Source organism: Zea mays, chromosome 1 (genome assembly GCF_902167145.1).
Source record: "Zea mays cultivar B73 chromosome 1, Zm-B73-REFERENCE-NAM-5.0, whole genome shotgun sequence".
NCBI classification, from domain to species: Eukaryota; Viridiplantae; Streptophyta; class Magnoliopsida; order Poales; family Poaceae; genus Zea; species Zea mays.
Window position 1 is genome coordinate 217,771,235 of NC_050096.1, and position 24,597 is coordinate 217,795,831.

At 46.1% G+C, this 24,597-nt stretch overlaps 2 protein-coding genes across 2 annotated transcripts; one reads left to right on the forward strand and one right to left on the reverse strand.

Moving 5' to 3' along the window:
• The first annotated feature begins 8,217 nt into the window (after nt 1-8,217).
• LOC100217171 (60S ribosomal protein L34) lies at nt 8,218-10,339 on the forward strand. The gene is made up of 4 exons (NM_001310022.1): nt 8,218-8,413; nt 8,518-8,597; nt 9,748-9,857; nt 9,946-10,339. Exons 1-4 carry the CDS (start codon nt 8,335-8,337, stop codon nt 10,034-10,036), a joined length of 360 nt encoding a protein of 119 aa, NP_001296951.1. The 5' UTR covers nt 8,218-8,334; the 3' UTR covers nt 10,037-10,339.
• Nucleotides 10,340-10,406: 67 nt separating this feature from the next.
• LOC103643272 (transcription factor JUNGBRUNNEN 1) lies at nt 10,407-12,363 on the reverse strand. Its single transcript, XM_008666436.3, has 3 exons — nt 12,002-12,363; nt 11,609-11,910; nt 10,407-11,524 (listed from the first exon to the last, which is right to left on the reverse strand). The coding sequence occupies exons 1-3, from the start codon at nt 12,186-12,188 to the stop codon at nt 10,835-10,837; spliced, it is 1,179 nt and encodes a 392-aa protein (XP_008664658.1). The 5' UTR covers nt 12,189-12,363; the 3' UTR covers nt 10,407-10,834.
• Between the last annotated feature and the right edge of the window lie 12,234 nt (nt 12,364-24,597).

Sequence of the window (24,597 nt, forward strand, 5' to 3'; positions counted from 1 at the left end):
AACTGGTATATCAACCGTGCTCACGGTTATGAGCAGCCTTGGGATCCTCTTTGATTAGAGATACAGATGGTTCGAGATACAGGGATTATGTGATGGTTTTGGTTCGACGATGATGATGATGTTCCTCGATGAGGAAAGGGTTTACGGGTTGGTTAATGCTAAAATCTGGCTTCTACTAATGATAAATACTTGACCAACTAAAAGCAACTGCTGGAGCCTAACCCCACATAAAGCTAGTCCACTCCAGCCAAACGGGACATTTGCTGAGTACGTTGATGTGTACTCATCCTTGCTTTACCACAAAACACCAGGTTGTCCGCATTGTAACCACTGCTCAGGAGGAGATGAAGTCGTGGAAGGAGACTTCCAGGAGTTCCAAGACTACGATGAATTCTAGGTGTGGGTTGGCGGCAACCCCCAGTCAGCTGCCTGTGGAGGCTTTATCTTTACTGCGTTTCGCTAGCACTTTGATCTATTTGTTAAGACAATGACTTTGTGGATGTCTATGACTCTGTGATGTAATAAGTCAATACTCTTTTAATTATTATTCGAGCATTGTGTGATGTTGTTCATTTATGTAATCGCTGTGTACGTGAGTTCTGATCCTGGCACGTACATAGTTCGCATTCGGTTTGCCTTCCAAAACCGGGTGTGACACTGCCCCTTGCGACCCTTTAACGCCGTCTTGAAGCGCTTGATGATGAGGGCCATCTCTTCATCATTGAGCCCGGCCGCCTCAACTTGCGCCACCTTGCTAGGTAGCGTCTCCTTGCTCCTCGTTGCCTTGAGAGCAATGGGTTGAGGCTCATGGATTGGACCGTTCAATGCGTCGTCGACATATCTCGCCTCCTTGATCATCATTCGCCCGCTTACGAATTTCCCAAGAACTTCTTCGGGCGACATCTTGGTGTACCTAGGATTTTCACGAATATTGTTCACCAAATGTGGATCAAGTACAGTAAAGGACCTTAGCATTAGACGAACGACGTCGTGGTCCGTCCATCGTGTGCTTCCGTAGCCCCTTATCTTGTTGATGAGGGTCTTGAGCCGGTTGTATGTTTAGGTTGGCTCCTCTCCCCTGATCATTGTGAATCTTCCAAGCTCGCCCTCCACCAACTCCATTTTGGTGAGCAAGGTGACGTCGTTCCCCTCATGTGAGATCCTGAGGGTGTCCCAGATCTGCTTGGCATTGTCCAAGCCGCTCACCTTATGATACTTGTCCCTGCACAAAGAGGCTAACAACACAGTAGTAGCTTGTGCATTTCTATGAATCTGTTCATTGATAAACATAGGACTATTCGAGCTATCAAATTTCATTCCACTTTCCACAATCTCCCATATGCTCGGATGGAGAGAGAACAGGTGACTACGCATTTTGTGGCTCCAAAATCCGTAGTCCTCTCCATCAAAGTGAGGAGGTTTGCCAAGTGAAATGGAGAGCAAATGAGCATTTGTACTTTGCGGAATACGAGAGTAGTCAAAAGAAAAGTTCAAATTAACCGGTTTCCTTCTCTCATAGTCTTTGTCGTCGTTGTCCTTTTGGGAAGAAGTAGACTCGTCGCTGTCGTCGTAGTAGACGATCTCCTTGATGCACCTTGTCTTCTTCTTCTTCCCATCCTTTCGTTTGTGGCTCGAGCCCGAGTCGGTAGGCTTGTCATCCTTCGGCTCGTTGATGAAGGACTCCTTCTCCTTATCATTGATCACGATTCCCTTCCCCTTAGGATCCATCTCTTCGGGCGGTTAGTCCCTTTCTTGAAGAGAACGGCTCTGATACCAATTGAGAGCACCTAGAGGGGGGTGAATAGGTGATCCTGTAAAACTTGAACTTAATGCCACAAAAACTTGGTTAAGCGTTAGCACAATATTGTCAAGTGGCTAGAGAAGAGTCTTAGCGAAACACAATAACCACAAGAGAATCAACACAGGTAGACACAGTGGTTTATCCCGTGGTTCGGCCAAGTACAACACTTGCCTACTTCCACGTTGTGGCGTCCCAACGGACGAGGGTTGCAATCAACCCCTCTCAAGCGGTCCAAAGACCCACTTGAATACCACGGTGTTTGCTTTTCTTTTCTATATCCCGTTCGCGAGGAATCTCCACAACTTGGAGTCTCTCGTCCTTACAAAGATGTTCACAAAGAAGCACGGAGTAAGGGAGGGATTAGCAACTCACACAAGACACAAAGATCACAGCAAGTACGCACACACAAGACCTAGACTTAAGCTCAAAAGACTAGTACACTAGAACGGAGCTCAAATCACTAGAATGTCGAACAAGTGCGCAAGAATGGAGTGTGAGTGATCAAGAATGCTCAAGGAATGCTTGGTGTACTCCTCCATGCGCCTAGGGGTCCCTTTTATAGCCTCAAGGAAGCTAGGAGCCGTTGAGAGCAATTCGGGAAGGCAATTCTTGCCTTCTGCCGCCTGGCGCACCGGACAGTCCGGTGCGGATTTCCTTCCTTATTTGGCGAAGCCGACCGTTGGTAGCCTTGGAGCCGTTGGCGCACCGGACACTGTCCGGTGCACACCGGACAGTCCGGTGCCCCCTCCCGACCGTTGGCTCGGCCACGTGTCTCGCGCGGATCGCGCAGCCGACCGTTGGCCCGGCCGACCGTTGGCTCACCGGATAGTCCGGTGCACACCGGACAGTCCAGTGAATTATAGTCGTACACCATTAATTTATTCCCGAGAGCGGCAAGTTCGCCTGAGCCAGCCTGGCACATCGGACACTGTCCGGTGCACCACCGGACAGTCCGGTGCACCCAGACAGAGCTGGCTTTGGCTGAACAAGGCCATCTCTTCTCTAATTCGATTTCTCCTGTTTCCAGCACTTAGACACAATACATTAGTCACTAAAACAATGTACTAAGTCTGAGAAACATACCTTTATACTTGATTTGTACTTTGTCCACCATTTGACACTTAGGCACTTGTGTTGGACACTAAATCACCAAAACACTTAGAAATGGCCCAAGGGCACATTTCCCTTTCAGGTTGACGCGTTGTTGATCGAAGCTAGCGTTCCAGAACCGAGTGCGCCCGTACCGCCGGCAGGACTGTGTCCTGGTGTCGCTCGGTGGTCGTCATAGTACGTGTGTGACAGACTCAAAACACAATCACATTTCCAATTCCAGACCACAGAGAACCCACTACAATGCGTTGTGTCTGAACTTGCCACTGTTCCTGTAGTTCATGATCATCCTGCTGCTGAGATAAGATTATACTTACATTTTCTGTTCATGTTCCATAGATACATTCATCTATATACACACGTGTATCTCCATCATGATATGCAATGAATATCTAAGTTACTGAGTTTGCTACTCACATTGATTTTATCTACACACATACATATATCTTCATCATGGTACACAAGAAATATCCAAGTTCATGCGGTCACTACGCACATTGGCTTTGGATAATAACAAACCAAATCCGCATTTGCCTTTTATAAATTGTTGCAGCACAAAATCACAGATCAAATGCATTATCCTTTCGTACACATGCATGCCTTCAGGATACACATCTTTAGTTCTGTTCATATGGGCTACCATGTAATTAGCAATCTATGCCCTACCTCAATATGCATATTTCTGTTCAGACAATAGCCATAGTTAAATAACGTGTGTCCTCCCTACTCATTTTCTATCATTGTGCATTGATTCATCTCGATAATATCATATTTACTTACCGGTTCCATAGATGTTTCAAGCCATTTAGGTTGTGTCACCAGAGCAACTTGACCTATGTGCGCTACCTCCGTCTCGGCCAGCTGAGATCTAACCTACCCTTCAAAGTTTAAACAGACACAAGCATAGCCTGGACGCACACTGACTGTGCTGCTTATGACAAGCATAATAATCATGGGCGAAGTGGACACCTGACCATATATCTATCTTTTCTTTTGTGATTAACAACTCTTCTGTACTAATCAATTAATTTTGGTTGAGGATAATTTGAGAAGCTCCTAGTTTTTAATTAATAGGTATAGAGGCAGTAATTGAAGAACATGACACATCATATTATGTATGCCACAACAAAGTTACTTTTTGTTGATGAGAAATTCAAAAGCATTATCTGGATCGTATTTAGATATATAATATATTTTTCTCATTTTGATAGCTAGACTACCAACTGCTATTTATGTTGAGAACTGTTAGCAAAACAATAGTGGTTCAACCATTCTCAGACTCCTTGTGATCTCTCTAGCTAATAAGTACCCCCTCCATTCCAAATTATAATACATTTTAACGTTTCTAGATTTTTGTTATGTATGTAGACATAGTGTATATCTAAGTGACCATGGATGGAAAGGGGAAGAAACAATATAACAACTAATTCTTCCAAAAAATAAAGATATGGCTAGCAATAAGCTTAAAAAATATGGAAGGAAAAGGGGGACTTTCGACAAAACCTTGATGTTTGGGTTCACAATTTTAGCAAGCATAAAAGTTGGTAAGGAAAAGTCAAACTCAGTTGTTTTAAAACCATACCTGATTTGCTTTGACAGTAAGAATATTCTGTGAGCCAAGCTCTCTTGTTGGCATCATTGCAGATTGGATGTTTACTACCAAGAGTTCACCTAATAGAAGATTGGACATGCATATCCATCTTGGGGTGTGCAGTTTGGATGTTTACACTTCTCATAAACAGCTAAACAGTTCTGTGTCATTGATAACACAATCATCACAAAAAGATGACAACAAAGTAAACACATTCATCAAGGAATTACTAAAACAGTCATAATATTATGGTAACACCAAAGATGACAACGAAGTATGCACTTTCACTTATTCACCCAACCCAACAGATAAGAACACTCTATTCCAGGCTCTAGCGCAGTACAATTTCATAGAACCATGGAAGTTCTTTACACGGGGAATTAGAAAGAAAGCAAGAATTTGTTGCCTATCAAATCTTTGCGATAAATTTTAAATTCAGAAATGAACAAAAATAAAGAAAGCACAAGAAGAGTAAGAATGAACCTAAATTTTCACCATCCTGCTGCATCTCCAACCTCCGCTGCAGATGCAGCTAGAGCCAGTTCACCTTCCTCGTTCCCCTACGTCCCAACCTAGCATAGAAGAGCTCGTATCAAACCAAGAGCAACTAAATTGGCTTGCAGCAGACTCGGTTCATGTACTCGGCGTAGTAGAGCGTGTCGAGCGCGAAGGTGGCGTTCCACTCGAGCCAGCCGCGCGGGTGGACGAGCGCCTCCATCTTGGTCTGCGCGAAGACGGCGCACGAGTAGCGCTTCCAGGGGCGGCCGAGGTAGGACGAGACGTTGGCGACGAGCGAGGCCAGGTCGGCGGCGACCGCCACCTTGCCGCCCTGCACGACGATGCCCGTGCTCTGGTTGGGGTCCTCGCGGCCCTGCGTCGTGACCACGTTCTTCTGCCCAGGCGCCGGGCACCGCGCGTACAGGCTGCAGCCCTGCAGCACGGCGGCCGCGTCGCCGAACACGAGCAGCAGATCTTCAAATGTGCGGGCTCCATCTCAGAGACAGGGTACGTGTACCCACACCATGGCCCGCGCCGTAGACTGGCTCCGATCCGGCGAGGAGTGCGTCAACACGAGCTCCGCCACCTCGGCGGGCGTCGCTCGGAACGTGTCCATGCACTTGATTGATCGATGGAGACACGCTCCCCACCGAGGTTCAGCTTGGCTTGGGTGCGGCGGAGGCGGGGCGCGACGAACGCGAACAAACGGCGCTGTGTGGTGGTGTCGGGGAGGTGGAGCTTGATTCAACTGCATGGGGTGGTCGGGGGCCGGGCCGGGGCCGACTGGGTTTTTCTGCTCCTCCTTCCTCTACCTCGGTGCCACACGGTGAAAGGGAGCAGTTGCGGGGGAGGAGAGGAGGAAGAGAGCGGAGAACAAGGAGACACACACGGAGGGAGCAAAAACCTCTTAGAGCAGTTGTCGCGTGAGCGTCGTGTGGAGAGCAGGAGAGGAGATAGCAACGCACGACGCTGATAGGGAGCCCACCGGAGCGGCATGGTGGTTGAGGTCGTGGAAGCTCCATAGCATCACGGGGATCCGTGCGCGGATCAGACGTGGGGGCGAGGACCGGAGATGGTGGTGGATCAGGAGCAGGGCCGGCCCTGAGGGTGTGCAGAGTATGCGACCGCTCAGGGCCCTCAAGATCTATAGGGCCCCCGTTTATCGATCTTATATCCAAATACATATAAGTTACAGATAAATCTCTATTCTCATTTTTTTGTTGCATCTCTTTGATTTTCTGGCAATCGTCTCTTTGAGGTCGTGCAACAGTCTGCTTGATAACTAATACTAAAATTGACGTGGGAAGGACGAAAGGTATTGTACACTTGTGGCTGTCGCGTTGCTTAATTCTAGCCTACCGGAGGGCCGACCCTAATAACCTACATTTCTTAATCCTAGTTTAGTTTGTTGAACTTTGTTTTCAGAAAATTTGCTCTAATGTATTTAGATTTGGTTTACTGTGCATTTTAAGGTTTAGGCTAGTTTGACAAATTAAAAGTAAAAATACTCTCTCAAAAGTCAAAATAAATGCAGAGTTATATTACATAATTTGTATAATTTTACGACTTATAAAATATTGTAACAATGTCTCTAGTCATACCATTTTGAATAAAATTGTGTAAATCATCAACTTTTTTTATTTTTCAGATATTATTTAAAAGTTGAAAAATAATAAACTCAAATTTTCTTATAGGGCCTCCATGTAAATTTTCGCTTAGGGCCCCAAAACGTGAGGACTGGCCCTGATCAGGAGCGGGGGCACATAGACGGACGGCTTAGATTTGATGGATGTAGATGGATGGTGTAGATTTGTGGATGGCAGAACCAGTGGAGGCAGCCTACTCCTTGCTGCCTTAATATAGTAGTATAGATTTCAGTACGGACCTTTGCTACCGTTACTTTTCAAAAAAAAAGTTTCATAAAACTATATTAAATACACTTATGTAGCAAAATATAAATAGAGACCATAAAAAAAATTTTTGATGTGCGCTATTTCAATATATATGAGAATAAATTAGACTGGGACATCAAACCACTAGCCGAACCGCACGCCACCCGGCCTCCGGCCACCGTGCCCGCCTCCATGCGCGTGGCTTGCTCTGCCGCCCGGGCAACACGCCAACACCCACTAGGCGAACCCACCGCGCCGCATGAACGCCCGTGTTCTGGTGGCACGGCCACGACACCACGCGACAAACGCAGGCGCGCCGGCTACTAACTGCTGCATGGGCTCAATACAGGCCAACAGGGACGTACTGGTACGGCTAGGTAGGTACGCCATCGGCATCGTGACATCGTCGATGGGTTGGGCAAACAGGGGCAGCAATGAATTCTCGCACGTGCGCGCACCATGACATCAATGCGCGACGTAGGGCACGGGTCTGCTAGCATTTGCTGCCGTGGGTATATCATCACGAGCCATTATCTTTATTTTAATTGGTACGACTACTATATACTACGTACTAGTCTAACTAGCTAAGGTCCTATTTGAAAGCAATCTAGTTTTTAAAGAATGGGTGAGCTCTCGATATGTCCTATAAGACACTGTGATATGTCAGGCTCGGGAGAGCTCTCGATTTTGGGTGTCACACTAGGGTCTGACTACGAGGGTTGGCCCGAGATGGCCTATCTAGGAGCTTGGTCCAGGCAACCAAACAACTCATGGGGGTTGCTGGGTTTGTCCTAGCTGGGGTTAGATCACCCAACCAATCAATTCCAAAGTGCTGCTCAAGTAGATGGTATGTTTGGCTGACTAAAACTCATTCCATCATCTTATGAGGGTGTTTGGTTCTAGTGACTAAAGTTTCCGTGTTACATCGAATGTTTGAATGTTAATTATGAATACTATATATAGTTTAATTACAAAAATAATTACATAAATAAAGACTAGACGACGATACAAATTTATTAAGTGTAATTCATGATTAATAAATATTATTACAGCATCACATGGACTAATCATGGCTTAATTACGTTTAATATGTTTGTCTTGTCGTTCATTCCTTATCTGTATAATTAATTTTATAATTATAATTTAATATTTCTACCTAAATATCCGATTGCGATAGGAACTAAAATCCAGCCTGAGAACGAAACGGCCCGTAAAACAGTCCATGCAGCCCAGCAAGCAGTTTAGACGAATCGACCGGACGAAAAGGCCCAGTCCGATCAACCGCCAAATCAAGCATCAATCCTAGCCGTCTGTTACCTCTTCAGAGCCAACCATTAATACGCCCCAATCGCCGCCGCCAGAGCCGCGGAGCTCTCCACTCCTCTCTTACCCTTCCTCTCCCCACCCACGAAGCCTCACTAGGGTTTAGCGGCGGCGGCGAGATGGTGCAGCGCCTCACGTACCGGAAGCGTCACAGCTACGCTACGAAGTCCAACCAGACCCGAGTCGTCAAGACCCCAGGTTCGCCCCGTCTGTTCATTCCTGCTCGATATGGGAGGGGTCTTTGGTTTCTTTATCTGTGTTGTGTTCTTGGTTGTATTAATTGGTTCGCTGGATTCTTGCAGGCGGGAAGCTTGTGTACCAGTACACCAAGAAGAGGGCGAGCGGGCCCAAGTGCCCCGTCACCGGGAAGAAAATCCAGGGGGTGAGTGATTGATTGTTAGCGCAGCTCTACTCTTCTTCTGTCTCGGTTGTGTGATTCGTTGGTCCTTGGTACCGAGGTGGGGAACTGGTAGCGTGTTTGTGCTATCCATATTGAAGTAACAGATTGAAGTAATTGGTGTGAATTAGTAGATCTTAATTAGAAGGGCAAGCCTGGTCCAGTTGTAAGAACTGTCTGAGTCACCAGCGGGTTTGAACCCTTGCTTCGGTTTATCCCTTCCCCAGATCGCACATGAGTTGAGCCTCCGGCCCTCCCTTTATTTTAGTAGATTTTAATTGATTGCTTACATGGTTTACTGTGTTTTGCCCTGTGATGCCACATTGTGCTTGTATAGGTCTATTGGACGATGTCTGTAGTTAAATGGGCCTTTATATCTAGCTCTCGTCTAAATTTTTTCCTTGCGTAAATGGCTGTGTCATGTGAAATTGAAGTACTTGGTACCTACATTTGGGGGAACATATTACTGTTACTGCATGTTATTTTGCTGTTTACAAATAGTGTTCTTTCTTACCACATACTCCCTCCGTCCCAAATTAAAATTTGATTTAGGATTTTAATAGATTCATACAATAGCTAAGTTGATTTGCCCGTTTTCCCTGTTGAGTAAATACTATTGTCATGTCATTTTCTTCAGAATCACTTCCTAGGACTTCTGTTTGTTTGAGGTTGAAGTTTTAATTAGTTCTATCATTCTGTGTTATCTTTTCTTCTCTTTTATGTAAAGCACCAGTTTCCACCATCATCGTGCTCCTCCGCATTTAAATGGTAAAATACTAAAATTATGCATAAATGGTGATTTGAACCATGGTTGTTGGCTCCAAACCCACAACCACACCCGCCTAGCCAACAAAACACACATGTCTTTCTTTGTGTCTTTGTGTTTTATATTCTATAATCAACATAAAAGGGAACTGTAGCAATATACGTGCATTTTGCTATTTTTTTTCTTCTATGTGTGCTTGCACTATTTATTTGGTTGTTTCCATGGCATAATATTCTCCATAGTAATCATCATCTGGTAATTTCCCTCCCTACCTGAACAATGCCCTCAGTGTCACCAAAACTGGGTATTCATCTGTCATTGGATATTTCCACCTAATATTGTTTAATGCTATTGTTTCCATATTTCCAGATCCCTCACTTGAGGCCTGCTGAGTACAAAAGGTCCAGGTTGCCTAGGAGCCGCAGGACTGTGAACCGTCCTTATGGTGGAGTACTCTCTGGAATTGCTGTTAGGGAGAGGTGAGTAAATAGGGGGTGGACATATTGTGGTGTGGAGGTCCAGGTTCTGTAATTTCGTAGTCTTATGAATTACAACTACTGTATGCAGAATCATTCGTGCTTTCTTGGTCGAGGAGCAGAAGATTGTCAAGAAGGTCCTGAAAATACAAAAAACCAAGGACAAGACAGCTGCAAAGTAAATCTCCAGGAATGGGGAAGCCTAGCCCTGTTTTGTACACTGCGAAAATTAATTTTGGTGGATGGAAAATCTAGGTGCCTTGTTGAGCATTTAGCATGTGAGTTTAGAGATTCTGGACACTGAATCCCTTTCACCTTTGAATTGTTGGAATATCGGGAATCTGTTCCCCTAGTTGCTTTTATTATGAATTCAGATCCTATCTATGCAAAGATCAACCTTCTGGTTTGTAACATCTTTTGTCCATGTTGCTCGTTGTTGCTCTTGATGCCCATTCATATCTATGCAAGCAGTGTGGCCGTGTATTATTTATTTTGTCGATTTATCATAATCATAAAGTTCTCAAACATGCGCACAATTTTATCCAGGCTGTGTACGTGGCTCCCGTAGCCAAAACTGAAGAATTCGCCTAACAGAAATGCTAACGGAGGGCGTATTTGGTTCATCGATTGTAGTTCAATGGGAGGTACCAGTCCAAAATGTAGTTTAATGCAGACTGGCCCCAGTGTTTTGACGCAATAAAGTATTCAAACTTGCACTGAAGTATTCAAAGAGCTGAATAGTGTACGTACAACACAAGGTTCCTTCTCTCTGTTAGCTTTGCTGTTAACAATGCTACATAGCTCGTGGTATGTACATGGCATTCCTAACCAAAACTGAACCAAAAAAAAATGTTTCTGCAGCTAACAGAAATGCTAACAGATGAAGGAAACTCACACTCACAGCACCTGTAGACTGTACATGTAAACCTATGAGATACTCTCCGTAATGCAATGCAATTGCTAAATGCCGCTGCCCTGCCCTAGTGTGGCAGCAGCTCAGCCTGGACAGCAGCCGGGGTCAGCAAGGACTCCCAGGGTATGTTGCACCTCCACTCCTCTGAAGAATCTGCACCCAGATCAAAAGGGAAGCTGACCCTCCCCGCAGTTTCCCAGTCACCGCTGCTGGTGCTGAAGCCATTATTGCTGGGCTTCCTGGTGGACGAGTCCTGGCTCCTGCCACCGACGATGCCGCCATTGACATCGGCAGAAGAGTCGACAACGAACCCACCGAGGTGATGATCAGGATGCGCGCCGAAGAAGACTGGCGCGGCGGCTGCAGTCTTGTGCGTCCCTTGCACTTCAAAGGGGAAGGTGACTGGGAAGCTCAAGCTCTGGGGTCGTCCCTCCTCGGATGGGCTGCTGCTGGTGAAGTTGATGAGCTTGCATGAGGAGGAGCCGTCCAGAGACGGGCTGTTGGTACCCTTCTTCTGCTGGTGCTGGCCATGAACATGCAAGCCATGCCTGCTGCTGAACTGGCCTGCTGCAGGCGCAGCCGGTGCAACCTGCAGTGAGCTCTCGAGAGCGAATTCTGAAGCCTGCACTGACTGCAACGCGTTGATCATATCATCTGCCTCTGTTGCCCCCAGCAGTGGGGGCCCCCAGGTGTGCGACAGCGCTCGTTGCGCCAGCGAACTGGTTTTCTTGAAGATCCTACAGATAGTCCACGAGTCCTGCTTGCGCCAAAAACCACGTTTGGAATCTAGCTCTTGGACTGTACAGTAATGTGAAATTGCCTGCAGACGCTAGCTACTTACATTGAGTGGAATGGTCTTGTCGATCGGACGCTTGGGGAGCGAGGGATCGGCGAGCGAAGGGAGCCTGAACTCGTGCATCATCCAGTCGGTCTTCATCCCTCTCGCCGCTCTCCCTTTGTAGAACACGAGGGACTTCTTCAGGCCCACGCACTTGGTGCCCTCGGAGGAGTAGATCGGCCTGTCTGTCCCTGTGGCCTTCCAGAAACCGGCTGCCGTCACTCTGTTTGGTCTTACGCTGTTGCGGTATTTCCGATCCCTTGGGCAGTAGAAGTACCACTCCTTCTCACCGGTGCTCGCAAGCTCTGTTGATGAATGAACAAGAACAAACCGTAAACTTCAAGAAAGAAGGTCTGAGCAGTACGAGTTCTGAAAGAAGGTGTGGCGTCTTCTTACTTGGGAGATCCCACGGGTCGTACTTGTATATGTCCAGCTGCCTGATCAGCTCGATGGAGATAGGCTTTTGCTGGACCTTCCTCTTGAGGTAGAAACTGACCAGCTCTTCGTCGGTGGGATGAAACCGGAAACCCGGCATCAGGATCTCATCTGACTTCTCCATGTTGGTGCCATTCCTCTCCTCCATACCTTGCAAACTAAAGCGATGAAGCCCCTGCTTGCTCCTGGTTACAAACTTACAAGGTATCTTGTGAATGGCTTTCTGGGATGAAGCTGCTGAGGTGAAGACAACACCCAAGAACTGTATACTACTGCACTTGCAAATCTATTACACACCTTGTGTTTATATATGAAGGCCAGAGGTGCTTGATGAGGCCCACCAGCCTGAAGATTAAACAATTGTATGTACTTCCTTCTCTATTTGAAGCTGTCATGGTTTATTTAAATGGCGGATCAGTGACTCAATAAGGACAATCTAGGAGAGATAAGACTGTCTCCGTCCCTTTCGGTTCACACTTACACCACCCAGGTACGGCAGTCAAAACAATCCTTAAACTAAGCAGCAGTGCTTCATATACCAGTTTGAGCCTCCCCAGGTAAACAAAACAGCCTGAAAAATACGCCCAACTTTTACTTTGATCTGCATGAACTTCAAGATATGTTCCTCCAGGGTTCTGGATCCAAAAATCCCTTCCCATGTAGCTTTATGCATTGCTTTTGTCAGTTTGTGCTTTGGGGTTCTAATATGATTTGTGGCCGCTAAATGCATTTTGCATTGAATTTGACATAATCCTAACACACACAGACAAAGTTTCATGCTACTTGGTTTCTCTTGAGAAATTCTTTTCTCTTGCCTACTGTTGGTGCCGATCTGGACGTTAAACACCGGGAAATGAACCGTCTAGCGGTGCTCTCTGCGGAGGCGCAGATGATCCGCGGCCCTGGGCCAGACAGTCCACAACTTGAACGCAAGAGCGGCTCCTTCTCTACGTACGTCTGGAAGGTCTACGCTTGGGGCTCGGACGGTCCAGATGGCGTAGAGGGCTGTCTTCTTCGTAGTAGACCTAGATCTCGCATCCCGAGAGGGACCTCGTCAGGTAGGAGAGATCTTAGGGTGTGTCTTGAGGCTGGCAGACCACCCAAGACGCCTCTAGTTAACATAGAGCCGAAGAGATGTGAAGGTTCGAGATAGATGAAGGCTAAACTAGGGCTACTCCTAATGCGTAAGGTAAAAATGATAAGTATATATAATTGATTTGATCGATTGTGGGGGTTTAATCGGTTGTACCCCTTCATCTATAAAAAGGGTGGAGGTCTGGACCCATTACAAGTCGGTTCTCAAGTTAATCCCGCAGGTTTTGCTAACAAATCCCGCTAGAAATCCGGAACCTTAACTGATTCTGCGCACGGGCGGACCATCTGTGCTGCTATGGCGGACAATTCAGACCGTGGACCATCTGGCCTCAGGGTCCGACCGTCCGCACGTTATTTTTGTACTCAACATATGCCCCCTTGCCTTTTGGTAAAGGTTGACGAACTAAAAGCATATGTACTACCAGCACCCTTCGGGAAACAATAGATCTCACAAGTTACCTTGTTACCGAAATAAGAATTAAGTCCGACGCAAGTCACCGGCTTTTCAATCCAATAGGGTGATCGTTCAATTGAGCTCCAATGCATAAAGGCAGTTTCAGATTGCATCTTTCTTGGCTATGACCATCTCATGAATAGATCAAAAGGTATAGAATGGAGGTGTCCCTAGCCTAAAGAGGCAAAGGAACTATGCATGTACCATGGGTTCAACGTCGTACCGTTCCACATTTGAATAGGATAATATATCAATGATGAATAGCCGGGTGAAATCATTCTGGCATCACTGGATGACTAGGTGATGCTTGCTGCTTCGCTTTTTGTGCCGTTTTGTTTTAGCGGGTGCCAGTGTTTCTTTGTTGGCCGATCACGTAGAACGACCTTCTTGCTAGCATATTTGGAGAGAAATTGATCAAAAGTAGGACCGACTTTAACCAGCCAACCATGTGCGTTATGTGTGCTTTACCCCTATGTCCCCTTTTTTGTTTGTGTAGAGGTCGACACCCCTAGTTATGGGCGAACTGTCCGGCTGAGTCAGCCAGACCATCTGTTTGAGCACCGGACCGTCCACGCGCAGGTGTCAAACTGTCCGTGATGCTTGAGTCAGGGAGCTTTGCTTGGCTTCCCGATTGAGCCTGCCCCCCAGAGCCTCTGGACTTGTGATATATTCGACACGCGAGGATCACCAATGGCAATGTTTTTGCTTTTGCCTTTATTGGCTAATTTTGGTCGAACCAAGACTTTTTTACTTATCAGTTCTATTATATTGACAGGAAATGGTTGCGTGTCCACTTGCATCTCATTAAACTCAATCGGCCCTCATTTATGGCTGATTGTATCTGTCGACAAAAACGTTACAATCATGGTGGCATGAAAAAAGAATTATGCCACTTGCAGTAAGCACGACTCTTTAATTCATCTAGAGGGGGAAGAGTATGAGTTACTTTAATGTTGCCACTTTTCACTAGTTCGTCAAATATTTATCACACTTGGCAACATTAAAAGTAAATTTAACTTCTCGCTGATTCTTTTGAACTAGTTGTAAAGAAGAACAAGGTTAAGGTTTGGCCTTTGTTGGCCAAACAAGTTCAGTGTATATCTGCGGATTCATCATCTGAATTATGGCGCTTCACTAGATGTATATTACGGCCGATCGATTTTGATATCTCTTTACACTAGCTTTTACAGGCCAAAGCTCGCTGATGTAGTTGAGCTATTAAAAATAACTAAGTGCCATCTAATTTGTCTTTTAAGTAGGATATCAACCCATTAAAGAACAGCCATGCTACCTCTTTGTCTGCGACATAGATTTGAAAGCATCGATTTCTAGTGTCTCAGAACCTCTGGATATAATCATTAATCGATCCTTCGTGTCTCTATCAGATTGCGGCTAAATCGGCCATTCCTAATTCATATTCCTCAGAAAAGAAATGCTCATGAAATTTACTTTCTAAATCATTCCAGAAATTAATGGAATTAAGAGGCAGGGCGGCGAACCATGCAAAAGCGGTACCAGTCAGGGATAAGGCAAATAAATGAACACGAAAGGCTTCCCCATAGGCCATTCTGGCTAGGTGTGCAAGGAATTGGCCTACATGTTTGTGTGTGCTTCTGCCACTTTCACCAGAAAACTTGGAAAACTCTGGTATCCTTGCCCCTTGTGGGTATGGGACAGTCTCAAATCGGTGATCATATGGCTTTTGATATGATTGCCCTACTCTGGCTACACTAACTCTGAACTTATCTCAAAATAGTTCAGCCATCTCTTCCCTAATTTTCTCCATCGCGCCCGGTGGTAGACCACCAGACTCTGAGCTGTGGGGCTCATTTGGGTGGGCATTGTTATGCCAACCTTCTTGCCGTGGCCGACCGAGAACGTTGACCAGTGTGTGATCATATGGTGCGCTGTGGTTTAAATATGTATGGGGAGGAACGTACTGCTGATATGGTGTGTAATAAGTTGGTGTATGGTGTGCAACAGTAGGTTCTGCGTATGCGTATCTGGACCATCCAGCCTAGACGGCTGGTCGGTCCGACGCGATGTCGGACTTTCCGATGGTAAATCTGGACTATCTGATTGTGTTTGCTACTATCGAGGCACCACGTGGTGGTGAAAGGGAAATGTGCCCTTGGGCCATTTCTAAGTATTTTGGTGATTGAGTGCAAACACAAGGGCTTAAATGTGAAAATATGCTCATGGATGAACAAAGTGCAAATCACAAGTAAAGGTATGTTTCTAAGCATTAGTACATTAGTTTTGTGTACTAACATCTTGTCTAAGTGTTAGAAACAGGAGTAAGAAGAAAAGAAAAGAAGTGGAGAGTGGCTGTGTACAGCCAAAGGATGCTTCGGACTGGGGCACCGGACTGTCCGGTGTGCACCGGACAGTGTCCGGTGCGCCAGACCAGCGCGGAGCAAACCAGCCGCTCTCGGGTTTTTCTCCGGCGACTTCGGCTAAAATTCACCGGACTGTCCGGTGTGCACCGGACTGTCCGGTGAGCCAACGGTCGGCCGGGCCAACGGTCGGCCGCGCGATCAGCGCGCGACACGTGGCCGAGCCAACGGTCGGAAGGAAGCACCGGACTGTCCGGTGTGCACCGGACATGTCCGGTGCGCCAACTGTGCGCAGATCTGACTCAGACAGCAACGGTTGGATGCGCTGTTTAAGGAAACAAATCAGGCACCGGACAGTGTCCGGTGTGCACCGGACTGTCCGGTGCGCCACGAGACAGAAGGCAAAGATGGCCTTCCAGATTTGTTCCCAACGGCTCCTAGCTGCCTTGGGGCTATAAAAGGGACCCCTTGGCGCATGGAGGAGTACACCAAGCATTCCTACAACTCTTCTAAGCACCAAGACATCAATCTCACGCATTCGTTTCATTGTGATAGCATATAGAGCTCTTGTGGAGTTGTGAACTCTTTGTGTTGCGTTGCGAGCTCTTGTTGCGACTTGTGTGCGTGTTGTTGCTCTGATTTTCGAGTCTTGTGTGCGTTGCTCATTCCCACCTTACTCCGTATTTCTTTGTGAACTCAATTGTAAGGGCGAGAGACTCCAAGTTGTGGAGATTCCTCGCAAACGGGAAAAGATCAAAGGAAAGAAAAACACCGTGGTATTCAAGTTGATCATTGGATCACTTGAGAGGAGTTGAGTGCAACTCTCGTCCGTTGGGACGCCACAACGTGGAGTAGGCAAGTTTTGTACTTGGCCGAACCACGGGATAACCACCGTGTCAACTCTGTGATTGCTTTCTTGTGGTTATTGTGTTTTGACTCCTCTCTAGCCACTTGGCCATACTTGTGCTAACCCTTAACAAGTTTTTGTGGCTTAAGTTTTGAAGTTTTACAGGATCACCTATTCACCCCCCCTCTAGGTGCTCTCAATTGGTATCAGAGCCGTTCTCTTCAAGAAAGGGACTAACCGCCCGAAGAGATGGATCCTAAGGGGAAGGGAATTGTGATCAACGACAAGGAGAAGGAGTCCTTCGTCAACGAGCCAAGGGATGACAAGTCCAATGACTCGGGCTCGGGCCACAAGCGAAGAGATGGGAAGAAGAAGAAGACAAGACGCATCAAGGAGATCGTCTACTACGACAGCGATGAGTCCTCTTCTTCCCAAAAGGACGACGACCACGACAAACAAAGGAAACCGGTTAATTCTAACTTTTCTTTTGACTACTCTCGTATTCCGCAAAGTTCAAATTCACATTTGCTTTCCATTCCACTCGGCAAGCCCCCACACTTTGATGGGGAGGACTACGGATTTTGGAGCCACAAAATGCGTAGTCACCTATTCTCTCTCCATCCTAGCATATGGGAGATTGTAGATAGTGGAATGCACTTTAATAGTTCAGATAGTCCTATATTCATTAATGAGCAAATCCATAAGAATGCACAAGCTACTACTGTTCTTCTAGCCTCATTGTGCAGGGATGAATATAATAAAGTGAGTGGCTTGGATAACGCCAAGCAAATCTGGGATACCCTCAAGATCTCTCATGAGGGAAATGACGCTACCTTGCTCACCAAAATGGAGTTGGTGGAGGGCGAGCTTGGACGGTTCGCGATGATAAGGGGCGAGGAGCCAACTCAGACATACAACCGGCTCAAGACCCTTATCAACAAAATAAGGAGCTACGGAAGCACGCGATGGACGGACCACGACGTCGTCCGACTAATGCTCAGGTCCTTTACCATTCTTGATCCTCATTTGGTGAATAATATTCGTGAGAATCCCAGGTACACCAAAATGTCGCCCGAAGAAGTCCTAGGAAAATTCGTCAGCGGGCGAATGATGATCAAGGAGGCAAGGTATGTGGACGACGCCTTGAATGGACCAATCAACGAGCCGCAACCTTTTGCTCTCAAAGCCACAGGGAACAAGGAGGCGCTACCGAGCAAGGTGGCGCAAATTGAGGCGGCCGGTCTTAATGAAGAAGAAATGGCCCTCATTATCAAGAGATTCAAGACGGTGCTAAAGGGTCGCAATGGACAGCCGAGCAAGACTAAGACCAAGGGGAAGCGATCATGCTTCAAATGCGGTAAGCTTGGTCATTTTATTGCTAACTGTCCCGATAATGATAGTGACCAGGAAAAGGGAAACAAGAGGGAAAAGAAGAAGCATTACAAGAAGGCAAAGGGCGAGGCGCATCTAGGCAAAGAGTGGGACTCGGATTGCTCCTCGTCCGACTCCGACAATGAGGGACTCGCCGCCACCGCCTTCAACAAATCGGCCCTCTTCCCCAACGAGCGTCACACGTGTCTCATGGCTAAGGAGAAGAAAGTAAGTACTCGAAACTCCACTTATGCTTCTTCTAGTGATAATGATTCTAGTGACGATGATGAAATAGACTATTCTAGTGTATTTAAAGGTCTAGATAGAATTACAATTGGCAAAATTAATGAATTAATTGATGCATTGAATGAGAAGGATAAACTCTTAGAGAAACAAGAGGATTTATTGTATGAAGAGCATGATAAATTTTTAGAAGCTCAAAAATCTCATGCTCTAGAAGTTAAAAGAAATGAGATGCTTACTTGTGAATTATCTTCATGCCATGAAACAATTTCTAAATTAAAGAGCATTAATGATGAGTTGAATGTTAAGATAGAAATAGCTAGTAAATCAACAACTTGTGTAGAAAATGTTGCTATTTGCAATAGATGTAAAGAATTTGATATTGATGCTTGTAGTGAACACATAGCCTCTATTGCGAAGTTAAATAATGAAGTGGCTAGTCTTAATGTCCAACTTAAGACTAGCAAAAGTGAATTTGATAAGTTAAAATTTGCAAGGGATGCCTACACAATAGGAAGACATCCCTCAATTAAGGATGGGCTTGGCTTCAAGAGGGAAGCCAAGAACTTAACAAGCCATAAGGATCCCATTCCCGCCAAGGAGAAAGGGAAGGCCCCTATGGCTACTAGTGCTAAAAGGAACCATGCATTTTTGTATCATGATAGAAGACAAACTAGAAATGTAAGTCATGATGCTTTTGATTCATATGTTTATGATTCTCATGCCATGTTTGCTCCTAGTTCTTCTTATGTGTATGTTACTAGGAGAAATGTTGTTCCTAAAAGAAATGTTGCAAATGTTTATAGAAAAGTAGTGAATGAACCCTCCACAATTTATTATGCTTTAAATGCTTCCTTTGCTATTTGTAGAAAGGATAAGAAAATTGTTGCTAGGAAATTAGGGGCAAAATGCAAGGGAGACAAAACTTGCATTTGGGTCCCTAAGGATATTTGCACTAACCTTGTAGGACCCAACATGAGTTGGGTACCTAAGACCCAAGCCTAAATTTGCCTTGTAGGTTTATGCATCCGGGGGTTCAAGCTGGATTATTGATAGCGGATGCACAAACCATATGACGGGGGAGAAGAAGATGTTCACCTCCTACGTCAAGAATAAGGATTCCCAAGATTCAATCATATTCGGTGATGGGAATCAAGGCAAGGTAAAAGGGTTAGGTAAAATTGCAATTTCTAATGAGCACTCTATCTCTAATGTGTTTTTAGTAGAGTCACTAGGATATAATTTACTATCTGTTAGTCAATTGTGCAATATGGGATATAACTGTCTGTTTACAAATATAGATGTGTCTGTCTTTAGAAGAAGTGATGGTTCACTAGCTTTTAAGGGTGTATTAGACGGCAAACTTTATTTAGTTGATTTTGCAAAAGAAGAGGCCGGTCTAGATGCATGCTTAATGGCTAAGACTTGCATGGGCTGGCTGTGGCATCGCCGCTTAGCACATGTGGGGATGAAGAACCTTCACAAGCTTCTAAAGGGAGAACACGTGATAGGTTTGACTAACGTGCATTTCGAAAAAGATAGACCTTGTGCAGCTTGTCAAGCAGGTAAACAAGTGGGAGGAGCGCATCACAGCAAGAACGTGATGACCACTTCAAGACCCCTGGAGCTGCTGCATATGGACCTCTTCGGACCTGTCGCCTATCTGAGCATAGGAGGGAGTAAGTATGGTTTAGTTATTGTTGATGATTTTTCCCGCTTCACTTGGGTGTTCTTTTTGCAGGATAAGTCTGAAACCCAAGGGACCCTCAAGCGCTTCCTCAGGAGAGCTCAAAATGAGTTTGAGCTCAAAGTGAAGAAGATAAGGAGCGACAACGGATCCGAGTTCAAGAACCTTCAAGTGGAGGAGTTCCTTGAAGAGGAAGGGATCAAGCACGAGTTCTCCGCTCCCTACACACCACAGCAAAATGGTGTGGTAGAGAGGAAGAACAGGACGCTCATCGATATGGCGAGGACAATGCTAGGAGAGTTCAAGACCCCCGAGTGCTTTTGGACGGAAGCCGTTAACACTGCATGCCACGCCATCAACAGGGTCTACCTTCATCGCCTCCTCAAGAAGACATCGTATGAGCTACTAACCGGTAACAAACCCAATGTATCGTACTTTCGTGTATTTGGGAGTAAATGCTACATTCTAGTAAAGAAGGGTAGAAATTCTAAGTTTGCTCCCAAAGCTGTAGAAGGGTTTTTGCTAGGTTATGACTCAAATACAAAGGCGTATAGAGTCTTCAACAAATCATCGGGTTTGGTTGAAGTCTCTAGCGACGTTGTATTTGATGAGACTAATGGCTCTCCAAGAGAGCAAGTTGTTGATTGTGATGATGTAGATGAAGAAGATGTTCCGACGGCCGCTATACGAACCATGGCGATTGGAGAAGTACGGCCACAGGAACAAGATGAACGAGATCAACCTTCTTCCTCAACTATGGTGCATCCCCCAACCGAAGATGACGAACAGGTACCTCAAGTGGAGGCGCTTGATCAAGGGGGAGCACAAGATGATCAAGTGATGGAGGAAGAAGCGCAACCGGCACCTCCAACCCAAGTTCGAGCGATGATTCAAAGGGATCATCCCGTCGATCAAATTCTGGGTGACATTAGCAAGGGAGTAACTACTCGATCTCGATTAGTTAATTTTTGTGAGCATTACTCCTTTGTCTCTTCTATTGAGCCTTTCAGGGTAGAGGAGGCCTTGCTAGACCCGGATTGGGTATTGGCCATGCAGGAGGAGCTCAACAACTTCAAGCGCAATGAAGTTTGGACACTGGTGCCTCGTCCGAAGCAAAATGTTGTGGGAACCAAGTGGGTGTTCCGCAACAAACAGGACGAGCACGGGGTGGTGACAAGGAACAAGGCTCGACTTGTGGCAAAAGGTTATGCCCAAGTCGCAGGTTTGGACTTTGAGGAGACCTTCGCTCCTGTGGCTAGGCTAGAGTCAATTCGAATCTTGCTAGCATATGCCGCTCACCATTCTTTCAGGTTGTACCAAATGGATGTGAAGAGCGCTTTCCTCAACGGGCCAATCAAGGAGGAGGTGTACGTGGAGCAACCCCCTGGCTTCGAGGATGAACGGTACCCCGACCACGTGTGTAAGCTCTCTAAGGCGCTCTATGGACTTAAGCAAGCCCCAAGAGCATGGTATGAATGCCTTAGAGACTTTTTAATTGCTAATGCTTTCAAGGTTGGGAAAGCCGATCCAACTCTTTTTACAAAGACGTGTGATGGTGATTTGTTTGTGTGCCAAATTTATGTCGATGACATAATATTTGGTTCTACTAACCAAAAGTCTTGTGAAGAGTTTAGCAGGGTGATGACGCAGAAATTCGAGATGTCGATGATGGGCGAGTTGAACTACTTCCTTGGGTTCCAAGTGAAGCAACTCAAGGATGGCACCTTCATCTCCCAAACGAAGTACACGCAAGATCTGCTAAAGCGGTTTGGGATGAAAGACGCCAAGCCCGCAAAGACTCCGATGGGAACCGACGGACACACCGACCTCAACAAAGGTGGTAAGTCTGTCGATCAAAAAGCATATCGGTCAATGATAGGGTCTTTACTTTATTTATGTGCTAGTAGACCGGATATTATGCTTAGCGTATGCATGTGTGCTAGATTTCAATCCGATCCTAAGGAATGTCACTTAGTGGCGGTGAAGCGAATTCTTAGATATTTGGTTGCTACGCCTTGCTTCGGGCTCTGGTATCCAAAGGGGTCTACCTTTGACTTAGTTGGATACTCAGACTCCGACTATGCTGGATGTAAGGTCGATAGGAAGAGTACATCGGGGACGTGCCAATTCTTAGGAAGGTCCCTGGTGTCATGGAACTCTAAGAAACAAACATCCGTTGCCCTATCCACCGCTGAGGCCGAGTATGTTGCCGCAGGACAGTGTTGCGCGCAACTACTTTGGATGAGGCAAACCCTCAGGGACTTTGGCTACAATCTGAGCAAAGTCCCACTCCTATGTGACAATGAGAGTGCTATCCGCATGGCGGAGAATCCTGTTGAGCACAGCCGCACAAAGCACATAGACATCCGGCATCACTTTTTGAGAGACCACCAGCAAAAGGGAGATATCGAAGTGTTTCATGTTAGCACCGAGAACCAGCTAGCCGATATCTTTACCAAGCCTCTAGATGAGAAGACCTTTTGCAGGCTGCGTAGTGAGCTAAATGTCTTAGATTCGCGGAACTTGGATTGAACTGTAGCATACATGTGTTTATGCATTTGATCAGGTTCCTTTTTTGCATTTTGTTGCTTATTGTGGTGCTCAAGTTGTACCAACACTCCCTGGACCTCACAAGTCCGTTGCAAAGTGATGCACATGTTTAGGGGGAGATGTGTTACAACTTGACCCTTTGAGACTAACCATGTGCTTGAGTTTGATAATTTAGTCTCGAAGGAGGATTGAAAGGGAAAAGGTGGACTTGGACCATGAAAGACTTCCACTGCACTCCGATGAGAGGGTAACTAATTCCAAGTTCATCTCATGAAATCTTATTGCCATTTGCTCTTAATTGAAGACTTTGGTGAGGCAATGGGGTTAAGAGGCCAAGATTAATCCCGTTTTGGTGCTTGATGCCAAAGGGGGAGAAAATAAAGGCCAAAGTGATAAATGGATCAGCTACCACTTGAGAGATTTTGAAAATAGTAGAATAGAGTTTTTGTTTTGTCAAAAGCTTTTATTGTCTCTTATTGTCTCTATTGTCAAAAGTTGGCTTCTTGTGGGGAGAAATGTTGATTATGGGAAAAAGGGGGAGTTTTTGAAATCCGTGGTCAAATTCTTTGGAATGACTCTCTTTATGCTTCAATATGTGTGTTTGACTTAGAGATAGAGATTTGAGTTTGATTTGCAAAAACAAACCAAGTGGTGGCAAAGGATGATCCATATATGTCAAAATTGAATAAAACTCAAAGTCAGTTTTTATTTGAAGTGATTTTGCACTTGTTCTAGTTGCTTTATGTTGTGTTGGCATAAATCACCAAAAAGGGGGAGATTGAAAGGGAAATGTGCCCTTGGGCCATTTCTAAGTATTTTGGTGATTGAGTGCAAACACAAGGGCTTAAATGTGAAAATATGCTCATGGATGAACAAAGTGCAAATCACAAGTAAAGGTATGTTTCTAAGCATTAGTACATTAGTTTTGTGTACTAACATCTTGTCTAAGTGTTAGAAACAGGAGTAAGAAGAAAAGAAAAGAAGTGGAGAGTGGCTGTGTACAGCCAAAGGATGCTTCGGACTGGGGCACCGGACTGTCCGGTGTGCACCGGACAGTGTCCGGTGCGCCAGACCAGCGCGGAGCAAACCAGCCGCTCTCGGGTTTTTCTCCGGCGACTTCGGCTAAAATTCACCGGACTGTCCGGTGTGCACCGGACTGTCCGGTGAGCCAACGGTCGGCCGGGCCAACGGTCGGCCGCGCGATCGGCGCGCGACACGTGGCCGAGCCAACGGTCGGAAGGAAGCACCGGACTGTCCGGTGTGCACCGGACATGTCCGGTGCGCCAACTGTGCGCAGATCTGACTCAGACAGCAACGGTCGGATGCGCTGTTTAAGGAAACAAATCAGGCACCGGACAGTGTCCGGTGTGCACCGGACTGTCCGGTGCGCCACGAGACAGAAGGCAAAGATGGCCTTCCAGATTTGTTCCCAACGGCTCCTAGCTGCCTTGGGGCTATAAAAGGGACCCCTTGGCGCATGGAGGAGTACACCAAGCATTCCTACAACTCTTCTAAGCACCAAGACATCAATCTCACACATTCGTTTCATTGTGATAGCATATAGAGCTCTTGTGGAGTTGTGAACTCTTTGTGTTGCGTTGCGAGCTCTTGTTGCGACTTGTGTGCGTGTTGTTGCTCTGATTTTCGAGTCTTGTGTGCGTTGCTCATTCCCACCTTACTTCGTATTTCTTTGTGAACTCAATTGTAAGGGCGAGAGACTCCAAGTTGTGGAGATTCCTCGCAAACGGGAAAAGATCAAAGGAAAGAAAAACACCGTGGTATTCAAGTTGATCATTGGATCACTTGAGAGGAGTTGAGTGCAACTCTCGTCCGTTGGGACGCCACAACGTGGAGTAGGCAAGTTTTGTACTTGGCCGAACCACGGGATAACCACCGTGTCAACTCTGTGATTGCTTTCTTGTGGTTATTGTGTTTTGACTCCTCTCTAGCCACTTGGCCATACTTGTGCTAACC

Bases quoted from the DNA above. Each gene is read 5' to 3' on its own strand.
- LOC100217171 (NM_001310022.1), top strand. From the start codon at position 8,335: ATGGTGCAGCGCCTCACGTACCGGAAGCGTCACAGCTACGCTACGAAG. The intron at 8,598-9,747 runs GTGAGTGATTGA...CCATATTTCCAG, and splicing joins CCGGGAAGAAAATCCAGGGG to ATCCCTCACTTGAGGCCTGC. The intron at 9,858-9,945 runs GTGAGTAAATAG...TACTGTATGCAG, and splicing joins GGAATTGCTGTTAGGGAGAG to AATCATTCGTGCTTTCTTGG.
- LOC103643272 (XM_008666436.3), bottom strand. From the start codon at position 12,188: ATGGAGGAGAGGAATGGCACCAACATGGAGAAGTCAGATGAGATCCTG. The intron at 11,911-12,001 runs GTAAGAAGACGC...ATTCATCAACAG, and splicing joins CGACCCGTGGGATCTCCCAA to AGCTTGCGAGCACCGGTGAG. The intron at 11,525-11,608 runs GTAAGTAGCTAG...TGGCGCAAGCAG, and splicing joins ACAAGACCATTCCACTCAAT to GACTCGTGGACTATCTGTAG.